Source organism: Vanellus vanellus (assembly GCF_965231255.1).
Source record: "Vanellus vanellus genome assembly, chromosome: 18".
NCBI classification, from domain to species: domain Eukaryota; kingdom Metazoa; phylum Chordata; class Aves; order Charadriiformes; family Charadriidae; genus Vanellus; species Vanellus vanellus.
Window position 1 is genome coordinate 9027550 of NC_138923.1, and position 18798 is coordinate 9046347.

General features: G+C 45.4%; 1 protein-coding gene across 2 annotated transcripts; it reads left to right on the forward strand.

Annotated features, from left to right (window-relative positions):
• Positions 1–879: 879 nt before the first annotated feature.
• On the forward strand, positions 880–14880 carry WDR5 (WD repeat domain 5). Of its 2 annotated transcripts, XM_082492797.1 has the most exons (14): positions 880–999; positions 2374–2563; positions 3426–3534; positions 4855–4928; positions 6095–6184; positions 6861–6950; positions 8119–8202; positions 9310–9365; positions 9496–9542; positions 10348–10423; positions 11809–11842; positions 12307–12381; positions 12996–13083; positions 14048–14880. In XM_082492797.1, exons 2-14 carry the CDS (start codon positions 2483–2485, stop codon positions 14146–14148), a joined length of 1005 nt encoding a protein of 334 aa, XP_082348923.1. In that variant the 5' UTR covers positions 880–999; positions 2374–2482; the 3' UTR covers positions 14149–14880. The 2 variants fall into 2 exon arrangements, with proteins under 2 accessions (XP_082348923.1, XP_082348924.1); XM_082492798.1 differs by lacking the exon at positions 12307–12381.
• Positions 14881–18798: the final 3918 nt, after the last annotated feature.

Here is an 18798-nt window from a genome sequence, read left to right on the forward strand (position 1 = left end):
TGTAATATGTTCTGTGCAGCGTTGGGTTGCGGTTCAGAAAAAAGCCCACTGCTCTCCAGGAAAGTGCTTAAACACATGACTAACTTTAAGTTGGCTGTTTGGTCTTAATGAATCAAAGTTAAATGCTTTTCTGAGTCAAGGCCCTTGTATGCCGGTACACTGAGAACCACCTTAGATAATACTCTCTCCCCCAAGCAAGTATTATTGTGTTAAATGGCACATACATTGGCTTCATGCATTATGTTCATTATTGCCTTATGGATTAGCTTGGTCTTTTTGTAATGGTATCTGTGGTACCGGTGTACGCTTCCAACAGCGCCGGCCTGCACGCTGCGACCCAACGACATCTAACCCTGCCGTACCCAGGTTCAACGGTTTTTCACCAAGCGCAGCACCCGGGCGCAGCGCCATGCCTGTGTGTTAAGCGGCCGTGTACCTGACCGCCAGCACCCAGAGTGATCTGTGCTACACGGGCACGTCGCTCAGGGCCGGAGGGGGCCCTGAGGAGACCTGCTCCACACCACACGCCGGGCAAGGCCCAGGCTGCTGCCGCCCTCGACGCCCGCTCCCCACAGAGCCACCCAGCGCGAGGGCAGCTCAGGAGCCTTACCCGTGGCGGAGGCGGGGCACGACGGGGAGCTCAGAGCCTCCCCCCGCCGACCGCTGCCGCTCAACCCGGCAAAGCGAAGGAGGGGAGGGCGGGAGAAAGGCCGCGGCGAAGGCGGCGCCTGCCCCTTTAAGGCACCGCCCGCCTCGCCAGCGCTTCCTTTTTGGCTCTCGGGCCTTGCCGTAGCGCTCCCGGGAGAGAGCGGCATTGTGCAGCCTTTGGCCCGCACCGCGCATGCGCCCTCCTCACATTCCCCCCGCCTGGCGGCCCCGGAGCTACCGCCGCCGCGTTTCCCCCCCCTCCCCTTCCCCTCCCGCGGCCGCGCTCCTCCTCACCGCCGAGGAGGCGGCGCTGCCGCCGCCGCTCCCCCGTCCCTTCCCCCCTTTTCCCCGGTAAGTCACCGAGAGGCGCGGGGGCGGGTCGCCTCCCCTCCTCCCTTCTCCTCCTCTCTCCTCTCCTCACCGCCGGGATCCCGCACCGCCGTTACCCGCGCGCGCCGCCGCCTCCCCTCAGGCAGCGCGCGGAGCCCACTCTCCCCCTCCCCCTCCGCCCCCCTTCCTCCCTCGCGCCGCCACCCTCCCGCCTTCCCCAGGCGGGCGCGCGTGCACGAGGGCCCGCGACCACCACCCTCCCTCCCCCCCCCCCCCCCCCCCATTCGAAGTTTGGGGTCCCCCCCGCGATCGTGGCGAGGCGGGGACGGGCCGTTGGTAACGGGTGGGTGTGTCGGTACCGGCGTTGGGGGGTGGTGGAGGGGGTGTGTGTGGGGTGAGAGGTGCGGGCGGGGAGCGTGCCCAGATGAGGAGAACCTGGTCTGCCCGAGGGGAAAAAAAAAAAAAAACAAAAACAACCCCCAAACTTTTAATTCCTGATCGTTGGCGAGCGGGGTTTTACCCACGCCGCGCAGGGGGCTCCTCAGAGCCGGCAGGGATTGCACCGCCCCCTCCCCATGGAGGACATGCTGGGAGCGCCCCTGGTCGCTGAGGGGGGTGGGGGGGCACATGGTGCATAATCCGCTGCCACCCATGGGGAAAAAGAAAAAAAAAAAAAAAAGGGTGGTGGGATGATGCGAGCGCGCTTGGAAGAGAAATCCTTCGCGCCAGGGATGGGGCAGGTTCTGTTGGGCAGCTGGAACGTGGCTGAGCTGCGGTGGGGGCTGTTTCCGCTGGGGCCCGGGCCCCGTTACCGAACACCGGCCCGGCACTCGGGCAGGCGCTGGTGGCGAGGCCGGTGCGAGGCCGGCTGTCGGTCAGGCCCAGGAGGGCATGATCTGATCCTCAGACCGTTTAGGAGGGAAATACGAGACTGAAATACTTGCGTTGCGAGACGAAAGGAATCTGGTAGGGTCTTAAGCCGTGGAAACGCCTGTTATTTGTTGTGATCTTGTGTTCTGTACATCTGAATAAAAGGCCTTAGGCCGTTCCCTCCGCCTTTTGTACAAACCGTTGTATTTGCTAAGTACTTGCTAGAAAGATTTTGGGGAATATGATATGAAAACCCTGCCACACCTAGAAGCTATTCTTTATTTCTATTTGGAATGGAGCAGAGTGGAAGAAAGCTTTCCAAGAAGCGATAAAAGGCCATGGCTTGGGGTCTTGGGCTTGCGCATTAGTAGGTCTGAAGGCCTAAAATACTGCTGTGTTGCTAAACAGGTATAGAATGTGGGTTTTCATACTGGTTTCTGGTGACCTGCAGTTAGGCTAATCTCATTCTTCTAGCCACTGAGAACCTTTTTGACAGCTAATGAGAATATTCTGTTTTTCTTCCAGGTTTGCATTTCAGTGCAGTTCCCTTCTCTGTGGCAAGGGCTGCCTTTTGAAGCAGCACATTCATTCTCCCCTTCAAGCACCATAAGTCTCATTTGCCAGCTTCAGAACCATGGCAACAGAAGAAAAGAAGCCAGATGCAGAATCCACCAAAACACAATCTACTCCTTCCTCCTCGACCAATCAGAGCAAGGTGTGTGTGGGGCTCCGAACAATATCCATGTAAATACACATGGCAACTACCTGCATATTCAACAGGCAAACCAGAATTAGAGAATTGAATTCTCATATAGATTAAGAGCTTCTCCAGGTTTCTGCTTCTGCTGTTGTCTCGAGCTGAAAACGAGCTGAGGATTTTATGGGAAAAGTGCAGCCTCTTTTGTTGTGCTAGGGTTTTTTTTGTTCTGTTTAGTTGAAGTTCTTACAAACGAGATACTTGTCACTCTGAGCATTAGAAAGGCAGGTTGGGTGTATCCTTGGAGTGCCTGGAGGTGACTGGAGAATTGGTGAATCTATGTTGCTAGCTGCAAAGTGGGAAAGCAGTCATTATTAAGGTTCTTTGAAGCCTGCAGGTGCTCAAAGGAGATGTTACTGTCTAACCATGAAGTCTTCACAAAGGGTGAAAAGGCCCCCCAAAAATGGTATTTTAGGGGTATGGAGGAATTGGTCTGTGATTTAACTCGTGATAAGGATGAAGACTGCAAACACTTAAAAGCACTACACAGATCAGTACCGTCTTGATCTACCAAGTACTTTATGGTTGGACTGTTGGATTACTCTTGCCTGTTTGTTATTGGCTTGGATGAATTTCACACCAAGGATAAGTTGGTGTTGTGCATGCAACAGTAAGCCACTGCTGGCCCCAGACAGCAAGGGGGTGTGTTTTGTTTTGTTTTGAATTTGGAGAGGGGGGAAAAATGTAAATGCTGGCATATCTATTATGGTGAACGTTCATACATCCGTTACTGTGTAGTGATCCAGTCTGATACAGAGCTTGTCACTGAGATACTGAATTTGAAATTTATTCAACTCATTCCCATATATTTTTCTTACAGCCTGCACCAGTAAAACCAAACTATGCGCTTAAGTTCACGTTAGCGGGACACACAAAGGCAGTCTCATCAGTAAAGTTTAGTCCTAATGGAGAGTGGCTAGCCAGCTCCTGTAAGTATTGCTTTCTTTTTTTTTAATCTCATTTAAAACATGCAAATGTGGGCCTTGGAGAACTGCCTGTCTTTCGCGTTGCCTTCATCAGATGGAGGAGGGGTGTAGTGTCATGATTTTTCTTAAAAGGAGTGATACCAAAGCTGTCAGTCTTTGAAATAATCTGTTTTAAGCTTTTTAAGTTCTGTTGCCAAGTGGGAGAGTCATCACCTGTTCAGGTTTCTTTACTGAGCAAATGGGCAAAAGTAAACACAGGATTCTTTTCCTGTGCAAAGGAAACCCTTGTGCTTTTCTGTATCACTAGACATCGCTTAAGCTTTTAAATTAAACTTTGTGTACAGCATCTGCAGGCAGAAGCTTAACTCTGGGAAATAAGGAAGGTAGCTTTGCGCTAATTGACTGGGCTGTAGAGTGTGGTATGGCAAACTGGCCACATGCTTCTGTTCTGTGTGCCTGTGATGCTTAATAAGTCAGAACCTTTGATTAGCCCAGTGAAATGTGTGACAGTTTATAATAGTGTTTCACTACTTGGTCTCTTAAGTGGTAGATCAAGTCGTCTTCCTGTCAGCTTTGGTATTTCCTAAATTTTTTTTGGTAGTGAACGTTGCTTGACAGCTTTCTTTTGAAAATGTGTTTATATGACAGTGATCCAGAGAGGATGTGTATGTAAGGAAAGGGCAATTGGAAAGAACATTGCTGAATATGATGGTGAGGGCAACTCAAAGATCTTCCAGACGTAGGAATGACTTAGGCCTTTGGCTTAACTGCACATAGCCTTAATAAGACCAGTGCAGTGTACCATATATAAATCATTTTTATGTTCAAGTGTCCTTGTGTAAGTGCCCCCTGTCCCCCACCCAGGTTTTCCAACCTCTACCTCTGGCAAATATCAACGTTTTTCTCTGGCATGTTTTGCAAGTTAACGTGGATAATATGTTTGGATTTTTGCAGGCATTAATTCAGTCCAGCTCGTGGTGTAATTTTTGTTCTTTTTGGGCAAAAGCATTTCAACATTCCTATGGAACAGTCCTACTTTTACCACTGGCAATCTAAAACAAAAGTAGAAACACAAGTTGTCATCAGAGAAACTAAAGTGGCTGGAGACTCTGTGCATTCCAGGCAGTTTATGTAATCTCAGCTGCTGCAGCTTGGCGTGTACAAAACTGTTCTTTACCAATTACTTTGTACACTTAGGTCTGCTTGGGGAGGGAGAATTACCCTGTGTTTGGAGAGACATAGTTAACGTATTTCTTTCCACCCGGAAGGGACAGCTGTATCTGTTAGTGCTGTTAATCTCTTAACTGGCACATTCTTTTCCAGCTGCTGACAAACTCATTAAGATTTGGGGAGCATATGATGGCAAGTTTGAAAAAACAATATCTGGTCATAAACTGGTAAGTATGAGAAGATTACTGTGCACTTGAATACAAATTTACTTATAGAATCATAGAATCGTTTAGGTTGGAAAAGACCTTTAAGATCATCAAGTCCAACCACAAACCTAACAGTGCCAAGTCCACCACTAAGCGATGTCCCTAAACATGACATCTACCCGTCTTTTAAATACCTCCAGGGATGGCGACTCAACCACTTCCCTGGGCAGCCTGTTCCAGTGGTTGACAACCCTTTCGGTGAAGAAATTTTTCCTAAAATCCAATCTGCTTGTAAAGAATTTTGCTTTCTTTTCCTCATCCAGAAATTTCCATTCTTGGTTAGTTTGATTTGTGTAGAAGGCTTGTTCTTCAGTCTTGTTTTATACTGCTTTATTTATACAGTCCTGCACAACAGCCTGGGACTGGAATTGCTGAAGTAACAGCAGGTCAGGCTGGAAATATGGGTCAAGTGCAGGCTGGTAATGGAGTACCCATGTGCACACTGCCTAGCCATTTTCTTGAGTCCCTCCATTTCAGGAACACCAACCTCAGACACACTGGGCAGTGCATTCTTGGGTGAAAATCCCTGTAACACTGTGTTCTGTTCCATCTCTCCTTTATATATGGAGTGGCTTACCTTTTAAGGAGATTGAATTTTTCTTGTGGGTTTGCCTATATAAACACAACACTTACTCATTCTGCAAAGTTCTAAAGAAAACTCAAAACTCCCAAACCCTTCAGTTTTGTTTTCTAAAGTTTCTTACATGCTGAAGTTTCATAAGCAAAAATGAAGATTCACCAAAAGGAAAACCAGTAGAATCTGGTTCTTCACCAGCCCTTAGGGACTCAGACCATAAAGAGCAAGCCATTTCTCATTAAGAGAAGCCACTTGTTCAGCTTAGTTTATATAGCATACTGTTTATGAATTCCAAGAAAAGGTGTTGGTGGCCACAGTAAGAGGTTTGTGAACAAGCCATTGATGTTTTTGGAGTGTCTGGCTCAGCTTAAAATGAACAAATGTCAAAGGAGCTGTTAACCCAGTCGAATCAATGAATTTCCAACTCTCAATGCTGAATTTTCTTTAATGTTTCAGCTGTGAATATAATACGTGATCTGTGTTTTCCATTTTCCTGTGTCAGTGAACAAACAGAGCTCAGAAGAGGATTGTTTTCCTTTCTTTTTTTTAGGGTATCTCTGATGTTGCTTGGTCATCAGATTCCAACCTGCTTGTCTCTGCCTCCGATGATAAAACTCTCAAAATATGGGATGTAAGCTCGGTAAGGGCAGAAACTATTATTTACCTTCCTTCTCCCCAGCATTGGCATCTTAACTCATGTTCTTCTGAGAGACAGCCTTGTTGTGCTGTCATGAGAGAAGTTAGGGTTTTAAGCACTGGCTCCCCTTTGGGTGATACTCTTTCCTGCTTATAATGAGCTGCTGGTTGGATGGGCTGCGAGGATGAGCGAGTTATGCTGTCTGCTTTTGGAAAGAGGGGGATGCTTATGGGTTCTGTGAGGAGTCTGGTTATCTTCTGAGAGTGCTTAAGCCTTATAATGGCAATGCAACCACAGGCTTAATTTCTGAAAGCAATCTCTCGGATGAAATTTACTTGTAACTTCTTAGCATAGCTTCACTTGTCTTTGCTTCTCTCACCCTTCCTTTTCTGTGATTACAATAAGAACTGGATAATTTGGTTGAATTTTGGTTACGTATGTTGAACTGCTTAGTTCTCTTAAGTTGCCCAAAGGGTTTGCAACTTGGCTGCAGTTATTAAAAATGTCTTTTTTTCTTTCCCATTGTTTTGCTGTGGCTGATCCCCTACCCATCTAAATCTGGGGTTAGAGATGGTTTCTTTGAGTGCTGCACAGTGATTAACTTTAATGCAGCTTATCTGAATGCATTTATGGCTGTGAAGGATGCTGTATATTTTAACTCTGCTAACTCTTATTTCAGGGTAAGTGCTTAAAGACTTTGAAAGGGCACAGTAACTACGTTTTCTGCTGCAACTTCAACCCTCAGTCAAACCTCATCGTGTCAGGATCAGTAAGTGATTTTTTTTTTTATTTTTTTTTTTTTCCCTTTGTGCAAAGCAAGTGCTGCACACCCCTGTTGCCCAACACTAAGGGGATAGACAGGGTCTTTTAGGGATCCTTAGCAGAATTATGACAGCAACAAATTGTAGTTACAATTAAAGCTTTATTTTCTTAGAAGAATACTGTGATTCGTATAGCACAGAATTTATGATTAGAACAGCACAGGGTTTCTACAAGCAGAATCAATGTAGTACAATTTATAGGTAGCATAATACAGAATTTATAATACAACTTAACTCAAAGTGTGACTTCTGATTGCCCGGACCCTCTGCAGATCGGGTCAGATCTTAACACATGGTTTGGTGTATCAATATTATAATCATAATCTAGACTGGAAAATCATGTAGAAGAATACTAGTCATTCACTCAGTCCTCGGAAGAAGCAGACGGTGGCGGTGGTATCCCTGGCTACTGCCGGAGGATCCTGATCTCACTGTCCACCAGCAGTTCTGGTCCAAGTTCCCCCTTAGGACTTAACTGCTTGATTCTGTAGACAGTGCTCTGTGTGCTATTAGGCTTTCCAGTTCTGGGATAGGGTTATCACCACCACTGGGTTGGCTGGGTGCCTGGGACCTTCAGGGCTGGTGAGGAAGGGAGTAATCGGCCTGGCGCCCAGGAATCTTGAGGCCGGTAGGGAGGGAAAGAAGAAATCTGGTTTGTTTACTTGGTTCACAGGACCTTCAGGGCCTGATAATGAGGGAAAGGGAACAAGTATGTGACCTGCTCGGTCACAGAGAATGGCTGCGTGCCTTATAAAATGGTGTTAGTTGTGCTAACCACATTAGCAGGGGGTACCAGTCACAACCCCTTCCCATTTCAATTCTGTCTTCTTTCACAAACAGCTGAAAAGTGCAGTGTCACTGCTGTCTTTGCTAGGGGACGCAGTCAAGTCCTTAACTGAACCTCAACATGCAGGTTTCCTGCACAGAGAGGAAGAGTTCAGGCAGCGATGTTCCCAGTCTGTTATTTTTGCCCTGTGTGGTGCTTGTGTCCTAGGCTTTCTGATGCAGCTGCAGTGCAGCTGGAGGAAGGCATGTGCATCTAGTCAAGCTATAACACCTTGCATGCCTTGAATAGGTGCATCATTAAACCACCTTGTGCATTTCTTCAATCTTCAGTTTGACGAAAGCGTGAGGATATGGGATGTGAAAACAGGGAAGTGCCTCAAGACGTTGCCTGCTCATTCTGACCCAGTTTCAGCTGTAAGTCCCTTCCAGTAAATGATCACACTGACATGATTATTTTGTTTAGCAGAGCTCCTTTCCTACCTCTGTTTGTAGAGACGTTTGTGGTCTAACTCGTACTATGAAACCCTTAGATAGTGTAGTGGATGGGCTGGGATGGATTTGCCAGTGGTCATTGTTCAATGAGAATGAAATGAACAGTGTTTTCTGTAAGATCAATATGGATTTTGGTCTTGGGTGTTATTGTGGGGAGCAGTGAATAGTGGTGTGCCAGTAATACCTGAGTCTAGCAGTCTGATGCTGGGGCACAGATCTGGGGTCGCTTGAGGATCAGAGAACAGCCTGTACATCCGTGGTTTCTGTGTTGTTCCAAGCTGTTACTGAAGTCCAGAGCAGGGTAGTTCCGTAGTGTGCTCTGTTTCAAATCTCATTCATTTAATAGGTAAAAGGAGTTTGGAATACAGCAGTATCCATTCAAATGAAAGAAGAACAGAAGGTGTTCAACTCTTAATATTTTTGAAATTAAGGAAACCGAAAAAAAAGTGAGCCTCAAATGTGCTAAACCATGGCTGTCGTGACATGATTGTTCTGCCTTGTGTAGAAGATATTTCACACTTACAAATGAATGTTAGTAGTAATTATTCTTTAAAATAGCAGTATTTTGAGGTGTAGTTCAAGGGAATAAATTGACCTTAAAACATCCGTGTGGCTACATATGAGGTTGAATTCCATGCCCTTAAAATTATAAGGTACTATCCCCAGATTTGATACTACTACTGTTTGAGCAGCTAATACTGTCTGGACTGAGTATCTCTGTGTTCATGTGTTCTTCTTGGCTTCTGAAGAAACATGTATTCCGGTCTCTGATGCTTAAGTAAACAGCTGTAGTTAACATCTGTCCCTCTTTATAGTTATGCCAGACAAACTGTGGGGAAAAGAATCCTGGTTTTAATCATGTTGCCCATCTGAACTTGTGCCTGCTCTTTGTACGTCATGTTGACTTTCAGCTTCTACCCACATGTATAGCAGTGTCAGTAATGGAAGATTAGTACTTTCAGTGGGGCTTAAAAATTTGATCTTTGTGAACATCAGTAAAGTTAGTTTTCTCCTTCTATAATATTACAGGTGCATTTTAATCGTGATGGATCCCTGATAGTGTCAAGTAGCTATGATGGACTCTGGTAAGTGGTTATTTCTTGTCTGCAGCACTGCTCAAACCTTTGGCATTTAAAAAAAGCTTGTATCTGCACTGTTAAAATCAGAACAAAGTCTTCAAAACCAATACTAATGATTCTTGTTTGGTTTTAATAGTCGGATCTGGGATACAGCATCAGGCCAGTGCTTGAAAACACTGATTGGTAAGTAGGAATACTTCTTACTTGTATTATATTCTTCATAGTTAAGTTATGACATAGATATTTTGCATCATTGCTGTGAACAGTGGCTTCCTTACTCTCTATTTTGCTCTCTTCTTATCATTCTGTTAGTGCATTGTTGTCCTCTTATCTATTGCAATAAGAGGAACTATCCTCTCACATGAATGGAAACATGCTTAAGCTTTGAGTGCTGTGTAGTATAGGTGGACAAATGAGAGTTTTCTGCCATTCGGCTGTGTAGTGCTTGCCGTGCAGCAGTTCAAAGCTGTAACAATAGAGTTGGTCGTGGTGTTGGATATGATGGAAACAAGTAGCCTGTGACTACACAAGCTGCCTGCTCTTATTGCAAGATGCATGAGGCATCTTGTGAACATGGCTAATACAAGGAAACCACCTGTTGGGAACATGTTCCCTGGTCCTTCATATTCTTATAAAGCGTTATATAGACAAGTTTTATGGCACTGCAAATCAATGGCATGTATTCTAATATAATGATTTTTAAAAGGTAGAGGTATGGTCTTGCTCTGATAAGTATTGATGCAAGGAAGGAAAGTTCAGTTACAAAGGGTTATTTAAAATGTTTGTGAGAAAAATGCTTAATAACCTTAGATTACTGAAAACAATCACCTTTCTTATACCTCTCCTGTTCTTGAAGTACCAAGGGACAACAAAACTGAAAGTTTGTTTCAGTGAAACAATTAACAACAAATTATTGTCAAAAGAAATTTTCTGTCAATGAGACAATATGACTGTGCACTGTTTAATACTGCTTTTATTTTCACTGTAGATGATGATAATCCTCCTGTGTCTTTTGTGAAATTCTCCCCAAATGGCAAATACATACTAGCTGCAACTTTGGACAAGTAGGTATTTTAAAAAAAGAAAAATCCACAGGCTTCGAAGTCTTCATGAGTAACATATAAATCTTTATTTTGCTGCTGTTTAGCTATTGTAGTAATGTTACTGTACAAGTTCATATATACTATCAAGCTTAAAAAGCCTGCAAGGTGTGTTTTGCTAATTGCACAGGCAGGACTTGGGTCTTTTTAAAGTCTTGGCACTGTTTAGTGACTGCAACACCCATTCATTCCTTCCCGTACCTTTCAAAACCTCAGCATTTCCTTGCATTAATTGTATGATTCTTTTGTAACATCAAGAGACAGAAAATCTAGCCTGTAAAAGACTGCAATATATAAATCACTTTGTATGTAGGGCATAAAAGCAGTGCAGGTGGGCTGATTATATTGAGAAAGATTCACCTAGAGAATTTCCATGCAGCTACTAAGAAGGGATTAGCTGGTCTATCATCTCCATTTACAGGCAGTAATATGGTTGCTTTTGTGAGACCTTCCTTTCCTGGACCTTGAGGTTGATGCCCTCCCTGTCTGAGCATCTTTGTACAAAAGATACTGCAGGGTGTTGCCTGCTTTTTTCAACTAGTCAATGAAAAGCAGAGAAAACCCAGGTTAGGCTTCCTGACTATCTTGCAAGCTCTGGCAGTAGCCTGGATATCAGTATGGATGATCTGTATCTGGACATGCATGGGGCTTGCTCAGTCTGTGGAAGAGCCTAGTGCTTACCTGAAACAAGTTTACTCGCTCTGTGTCCAAATTGTGTTCTGTAGCCTGCTTATTCACTTGCTCTGCACTAGCTTAGGCTTGAACGGGCTGAGGATGCCTCAGTCCAGTGTTGACTCCCCTGAAACACCCTGGCACAGGACTGCAAGTTGAAAAATTAGGGCAGTGTGTGTGTATTTTGGTCTGTATCTGCTTTCAGCAGGATTTGATTTTAAAACAGCTGGGGGAAAGGGGGTAGTTTCTAGAGCCATCTCTGACTCTAGTGGGTTTCTCACCCTGAGAAAGATGATGTCTAATGAATGGTATGAACCTTTTGGATTCATTGGGAGTTGGGGGATGTCTGCCAAACCACCTTATCCTCTCTCACTGTAATTTGTCTGTTATCCTGCCCATTGTTTCCCTTGTTGTCTGGTCATTATTTATAAAGAAACTTGCAGGTGTAGGGAAATATTTAAATACAGCCTTTTCTGTGGAGGAGAATATGAATGTCATGGCAGTAAAATCGATACTTTGGGGTTAACTAATGCTGCATTCTGAAGCAAGGCTAAAGTGATCCATGTAGACTTTAAGAACTCTGATATGAAGAAACTTTTTCTGCTGCTAGGAAACTGTCAGGAGAAAAAAAAAAACAAACCAAGAACTAAACCCTTCATTTTTCTGTTGTTTTTTAGCACTCTTAAACTTTGGGACTACAGCAAAGGAAAGGTAAAAAAAATCTTGTCTCACTATGTAGACTTAACTGAGCTTATAGGAAAATCTGGATTTTGTATGTGCTTTTTAAGCTTGCTTAATATTTTATGAATACTGCAGAAAAAAAGTGCTAGCATGTCTTTATTGGAGAGGACTAAAGATGCCTCTGAAAAAAAAGTAAGCGATTGGGCTCCTGCATAGCCCTGAGACTTTAAGTAAAGCCATGTTTCTGCATTTTTTCTCTCTATGAACAATAAATTGCTGTTGCTCTCTTTCTCTGTGGTAATATGACAAATTAAGGGCTTCCCCCCAAATTGTGTAGTGTTCTAGGGCAGAGATGCCTTCTACATCCTCTAGATAAGTTGGCAGGGTGGAAAATACAGGCCGATGTATTTCGTCTGCTCTGCCAAGAGACTTTGTCCTTGGCTGAGAAAACCGCCTCCCAGCTGTATTAATGTCTTGTGGCTCTTCACTTTCAGTGCCTGAAGACGTACACAGGACACAAAAATGAGAAGTACTGCATATTTGCAAATTTCTCTGTTACTGGTGGAAAGGTTAGTGTTTATTTGAGATGCTTTTTACTGATGTGCAGCTTTTACTGCTTTTCTCTGTAGAAGAAGCAGTCGTTTGGGGATGGAAAACTCTTTTGGTGGGTGCTGGCTCACAGGTGCCATAGTGCAGCGGGAGAAGCGCATGTCCTAGGGAAGTCCCTCTGAGCATCTCTGGTGTCTGTGTCTCTAGGTGGGCCTGCTGTCCCATTGCAGGCTCCCACCACTGCAGCAGTAGAAAAGGACTTTTCCTGCGGCAGGAGAGGGGCCGCTTGTGTATGGGTTTGCCACACAGCAATCAGCCGTCACATGATAGGTTGTGTGTGTTCTGGTTGAGATGGCAGAGCAGATCAGCAGAGATTAAGTCCTAATACATAACCGCCTTAGCACCTTTTGCTCTGTTAGTTTTCTTCCTCCAGCACACGCAGGGTGGAACAAAGCTTTCTGCTGCCTGTATGCACATTATAGACGCTGAGAGAGAGTGAACTGCATCAAGCAGCCATATAACATCAGCAGTTCCCTTTCTTATGATGACAATAAAATGTTTACTGAATAATAGCAGCTAGATATAGATGAGGAGAAAGATTAAAATAACTATGTGTTTTTCTGTGCCCCTCCAGTGGATCGTGTCCGGTTCAGAAGACAACCTGGTTTATATTTGGAACCTTCAGACAAAAGAGATTGTACAGAAATTACAAGGACACACAGGTGTGGAAGAGGATTTTGGTTTTATTGATGGAATATCCCTCACGTCAGCTTGTAACGAGGGCTTAGCTTGAGCATTTTCTCTCTGATGTTTAGGTTTAACTGTCAGACCCATAAACTCTTGGCTGGCTGAAGGACTTCACTCCTTTTTATGAAGGGCTTTTTGTGGGTGTTGCAAGTATTTATTCTTTTACAGTGAGAACTTTGACATCAGCTGACAAAAAAGATTTCCTTGAGTTCAGAACTGGTCGAGATATTTAAGCAACTCATAATATTAGTGACTTTGAACTGCCTGCTAACCTCTTCCAAACCTGCAGCTCTTGAAAGGATAAGGATGGATGTGGTCCTGCTGTTTGTAAATGTCTGTAGATAATGCCTGTTCTGGAAGGCAGAGTTGTGCATGTATTGAGATGTCACCTGATGGGTACTTAAGTCTGAATCCCATCAGAGAGCAGCGCTTTCACTGTACTGACTAGAAGGAATTGTGCTGTGAAGTTTAAGCATGCTTATTCCTTTGCAGGACCATTGATTTGGACTGTGAGTTGGGGCAGTGGCAGCAGGTTTTCATTTGCAGGCTAGGGCAAGACTCTGAAGATGAAGTGCTATCTAAGCATTCAAGGGGATGTTGGAAATACCTTACATGGAAAGAAAAAAACTGACCTGTGTTTTTATTAGCTGTCTGTGACATAAGAGTTTTGCCTGTGAAGTAAGCAAGAACTAGAACCTGGAGAGTTCTCACGTTTTGAAACCTGTCAAACACTTCCCAAGTACTTACTCTCAATTCTTTTTTGCTGGTATTTCCTCTCACAGAGAAGCACTAGTTGGAAAATAGTTATGAATAAAGTGTTTGTAATTCTGCTAAGAGAAAATAGTAACTTGGCTATGCTGTATTTTCAGAAATGCTTGCTATGAAACAAAGTTCATTGCTGTTAATAATGATATTTTTATATCTTTTCTTTTTACCTAGATGTTGTAATCTCAACAGCTTGTCACCCAACAGAAAACATCATTGCATCAGCGGCACTAGAAAACGACAAAACAATTAAACTGTGGAAGAGTGACTGTTAAACGTTCCAGTATCACTTTAGAGACTGTCAGGAAAAAATGTTTTTAAAAAAAAATTTAAAAACCACATGAGAATAATAAATCCAGTTTGGCAGGAAACCTGAAGAATATTTGATAAAGTGGTTTCTGTTAGTCTTGGCCCAAAGAAAACGTCTTAGCTCTTTGCTAGGACCGGGCAACGTGGTGGGAAAAAAAAAAAAAAGATGCCGTGTCTCCTTTTCTTGCCTAATCTTTTGGCAGACAAATGGATCATTCTGACATCGCGTTAGAAGTGTCAGCCTTGTATTGGACACCCCAAAGATACTGTACTTTACGGTGGCATTACTTCTGGGCACTGTTGCTGCTTAAGGAGGAGCTGCCAGTCTACTCTGTAACAGTAAGTTAAGTCACGAGCCTAGAGATGTGTGGAATTTTTTTTAAATGTCTAATTTTTTATTTTTTTTTTTTTTCCAGAATGTAGGTTCTAGTCTTGGGAAGTTTCTGTATTGTTTTAAATAGGAGTACTGCATCTTTAAGGGTGCTTCATTTTAAACACTCAATTCAAACTTTGTGACCAAATAAAACCATGCAGTTCCAGATTTCCCTCTTCCTGCCCCTGACTTGACTCCTGTGGTGAAATCTCCTCCTCTGAACTTCTGTATAGTTGCTTACCTCTTGTTACGTGTGTTTAATAGATGCTGTTCTAGAGCAAAGTTACAGTTCTTCTGTTAACCATTAAAATGAACCCTGCTTGTAGTTGTTCTCAGCATACTTTAATTTTTTTTCTCTTCTGGTTATAAAGCAAGCTCACAGAACACTGTAAAGTTATTTCAATGTAAAAAGAAAAAAAAAAAACAAACAGACTTTTGTATCTTGAAAATCCATCGTATGAAACTGTATTGATAATGGCATGACTGTATCTATTTCAGCGTTGGTATTTCTTTCCCTTTTTGTCATACCCATGTGGTATTTACACATCCAAAAAAATACCATATGCCATAATAAAAAGGTGGGATTTTATGTGTATGTTTGTGGCAAGAGCGTGCTAATGTGACGTGTCTATGTCCAAAGAAGCCTGCCTTAAGAACACCTTTAGAAGGAAGTATTTTGGTAGCGGCTCCGATCGGTGAGGAGGGGAGGAGGAGCAGCAGCGCGGTGCTTTACATCTCTTGTGGAGAAAGAAGAGAGGAGCGTAACTCAAGTCAAAATTTGTTTAAAGAAAGTAAGAGGCTTGAACTGAAGGTGTCCTCAGACGAGGCAACATTAGTACAAACCCTGACAGAGACCTTTAGCTAAGGGGAAAGGAATCCTGCTGCCCTCTTCTTGCAGCAGGGGCAGGGCAGGCTGAGCCATGATCCAGGAGTTAGAGCTGAAGCACAAGTTTATTGCACCCAGAGGGTTCTGCTGTAAAGGGATGTTTCGTTCCTGGGGAAACAAAAATCCTTTGGGTGTTGGTTTTGTTTTGCCTTTTTTTTTTTTTTGTATTAACCTCATGTGCTTGATAATAACTGAAAATCAATTACAGTACAAACCTCTCCTCTAGCGGCTGCTTGGAGACTGCCTTGCTTTACCCTTAGCGACGAAGACAGCTGCAAGACATGAGGTATAGCTTTGCTTTTTAAAATATAAAAATAGAGTTCATGTTGAGCTGGTGCTAAAATGGATATTAATAATATCACTGTCTTTTGAGGTTTTTCATTACCGCCAGGAAAGTACACTCTGTCTCTAGACTTAGTGAGTGCTGCTGCTGAAATAAGCCATATCTTCATGATTTTTTTTTTCAGTCTTTTTTGTAGAGGCCAGTGAAACTTTTCAATTGCAAGATGTGGCTGCACTGCTTTACAGTGTGGAGAAGCAGGTGCATTACTCTGGCAAACCATTTTCACGTAGATTCAAAAATGTTTTCTAGCGTAATGCTTCCCCTGTAACGGTGTTGGTGTGAGTGGCTTTGCCTGTCCAGCTGCGCTACGGCTTTCCCTGCCTGCTGTGCCAAGGAGCTATGGAGAGGAGAAGGGAGGTGGTTTCCCTGCTGTCAGGAGGAAATTTCTTGAACGGGGATCTTTTCCTCCCAACTGAAGAGCCCTGATGTGAAGGCTCTGCTAGAAAGCTGTCCTTTGTAAAGGTTGGGGTGGAGTCCCTGAGTACCAGGATCGTTTTGGTTGGAAGAGACCTTTAAGATCATAAAGTCCAACCATTAACCCAGAACTGCCAAGTTGCCACTATGTCCCTCAACACAACACTTACACATCTTTTAAATCCCTCTAGGGCTGGTAGCTCCGCTGCTTCCCTGGGCAGCCTGTTCCTATGTTTAACCACCCCTGGCACAACTTGACACTGTTGCCTCTTGACCTAGCACTCCTTTTTTGGGAGAAGAGACAGGTGCCCCCTCACTACACCCTCCTTCAGGGTGCTGTAGAGAGTGATAAGGTCTCCCCTCAGCCTCCTCTTCTCCACGCAGCCGTTCCTCATCAGACTTGTGCTCCAGACAATGCTGGAGCTGTCTCCATGAGCTCTCTTGGCTGTAACCATCCAGCCTGGGGTCAGGATTAGCTGGTCGCGGAGCCTGGGCTGGAGATGCAGCTTTGCTTATAGGCTGGTAAGGGCTGGAGTGTGTTGCACCCTGCTGTGGAGCTCTGCTCCGCTGGAAAAAGGAGAATTCTGGGTGAAGAAAGAAACCGGAGGGAACTGCGGGGTGTTTTTTAGGGTTCCACCCTGAATTAACAAAAACATGGTTAGATGCCACGAAGTAGGTGGCAGTGCCTTAACCGTATGCGTGTTGTATAGGCCACTGGGGCCTCTTCCATCCTTATCAAGGGGAGTGCTAACCTTCTCTCCTTTCATACAACACGAGAAATAGCTTTTGGCCACTCTGTTTTAAACTCCATCGAGCTGCTTTTATTGAGTATAGGGCGAGGCACGTTCTTCGTTCTTTTCTTTCTCAGTTTGACATTTCCTTCTCATCCCCATAGGAAATGTTTACTCTAATTCCTCTTATGGGTGTAAATCCCCTGAAAACCTGGTTAAAGTTGCACCGACGCGCGCTTCTGGTCGCCTGCTTAATATATTCATCGCCCTCAGCCAATCAGAGCACAATCTCCGGATCCTCTCCGACTGCCTCCTGCCGTTGGCGCCGAGACCCTCCTCCGCCGCTCACCCCGCCCCGACGCACGGCCGAGCTCCCAATCAGCGGGCGCGTTCGGAGGGGGCGGGCACTGCTGCTCCCGCTTCGCTAATGGCGGCAGGAGGGATCGAGTCCGTGAGTTCGAGTCCCGTCTCGGACGGGTGCGGACCGGAGCCCGAGGCGGCAAGCGCCGCCGCCGGTGGGTGCCGGGGCGGGGGAGGGCATGTGCCGTGGGCTGAGCTCGGCCTCCCGCAGGGATGAGCTGTAAAGCAGGATTTGCAGGCGAACCCGTCTAATCTGCGCAGGGTTTAGCCGTCTTTCTGGGTATCCCGAAGGTTTAAGTGGGAACACGAGTGTACCGGGGGATTTGCTAATCAAATTTTTCTCCGGCAGGGGAGGAAGGCCGTTTCCCACCCCGTTCCCAGTGCCCCTGGGCTGATAAATCTCTCTGAATCGCATCAGAGCTAACGACAAGTTAAAAGAAATGTACCCTAATTCCAGATGTGGAAGCAGATGCAGAGATTGTTTGTTTTGTTTTTTTTTTTTTTTTTTCCCCTCTCTTTTCTAAAGGTCTTTGCCTTCTGCACTCCCGAGGGAATAAACCCAAAGCAAACGCCTGGCTAAATCAGCACGGCAGACTGGCCCTGGGAGATGCTTTGGGGCCGGGGTGATGTTCCCACTGGGGTTACCCACCCCAGCATCCCGCTGCCGGTCCCACCGACGCCGGGTTTTGTGCACCGTGCTGTCCCTCGGCCCCACCGGCTCTCCCGGAGCTTCCCACCGGGTTCCCTGTGGGAAGGACCCACCGGTGCCGCTTGCGGAGGAGCCGCTTTGCCGGACGAGGCCGCGGACGGAGCCGGGTGCTGTGCCCAGAGGTGTGCGTGGCCCCGGAGCCACCAACTGCCCCGAGCTGCTGCATCGCCCCAGCAGAGCCCAGGCTGCTCCTGGCCGCCCCTTCCAGATCCTGATGAGTTTATTAAAGGATTAAAAGTCAGTTTCCCCTCCTTATTGAATGCTCTGATTTATATATGCGTTTAAATCAATCCCATTTCCTGTGTTTTATCCCTTCTCCCCGAGGCTTCCAGGCTTTGCTGTGTGAGACGTTTGTTATAATCGCATTGTTTGGAGGCAAGCGAGACGCCGTGGGTGGTTTAAGTGATTTGAATAAATGAGCTGCGTTACTTAGGCACTTCTCCCAGGTGCTAATTGCCCTTCCTGAGCTGCAGATGTCCGTACCTGGACAAGTTCGCGCTGCCTCCCAGTGAAATATTAACGAGCGTTCCTACTGAATGAAGATGTTGGGTGGAGGTTAGGTCAGAGCCCCCGCCTGGCCGGGAGCTGTGTCTGGCAGAGGAGGTGCCGGCGGTGCGCCCGGCGGGCTCGGCTGCGCAGGGTGGGGGATTTCAGGTGCTGTTAGCAGGCGGTGGCTGGATGGGCTACATAAGCAGCTTATTTTGTCATTTTAATTTTTTAATCCCATGCATTCGGTCACGCTCTCTTATTAGTAAGCATTAGCTCTCTAAGTCCCATTAGCTCCACCGAGAGCTGGGGCT

Coding starts and splice junctions, on each gene's coding strand:
- WDR5 (XM_082492797.1), top strand. CDS start 2,483: ATGGCAACAGAAGAAAAGAAGCCAGATGCAGAATCCACCAAAACACAA. Junction 8,203..9,309: donor ATTCTGACCCAGTTTCAGCT/GTAAGTCCCTTC, acceptor ATAATATTACAG/GTGCATTTTAATCGTGATGG. Junction 10,424..11,808: donor CTAGCTGCAACTTTGGACAA/GTAGGTATTTTA, acceptor GTTGTTTTTTAG/CACTCTTAAACTTTGGGACT.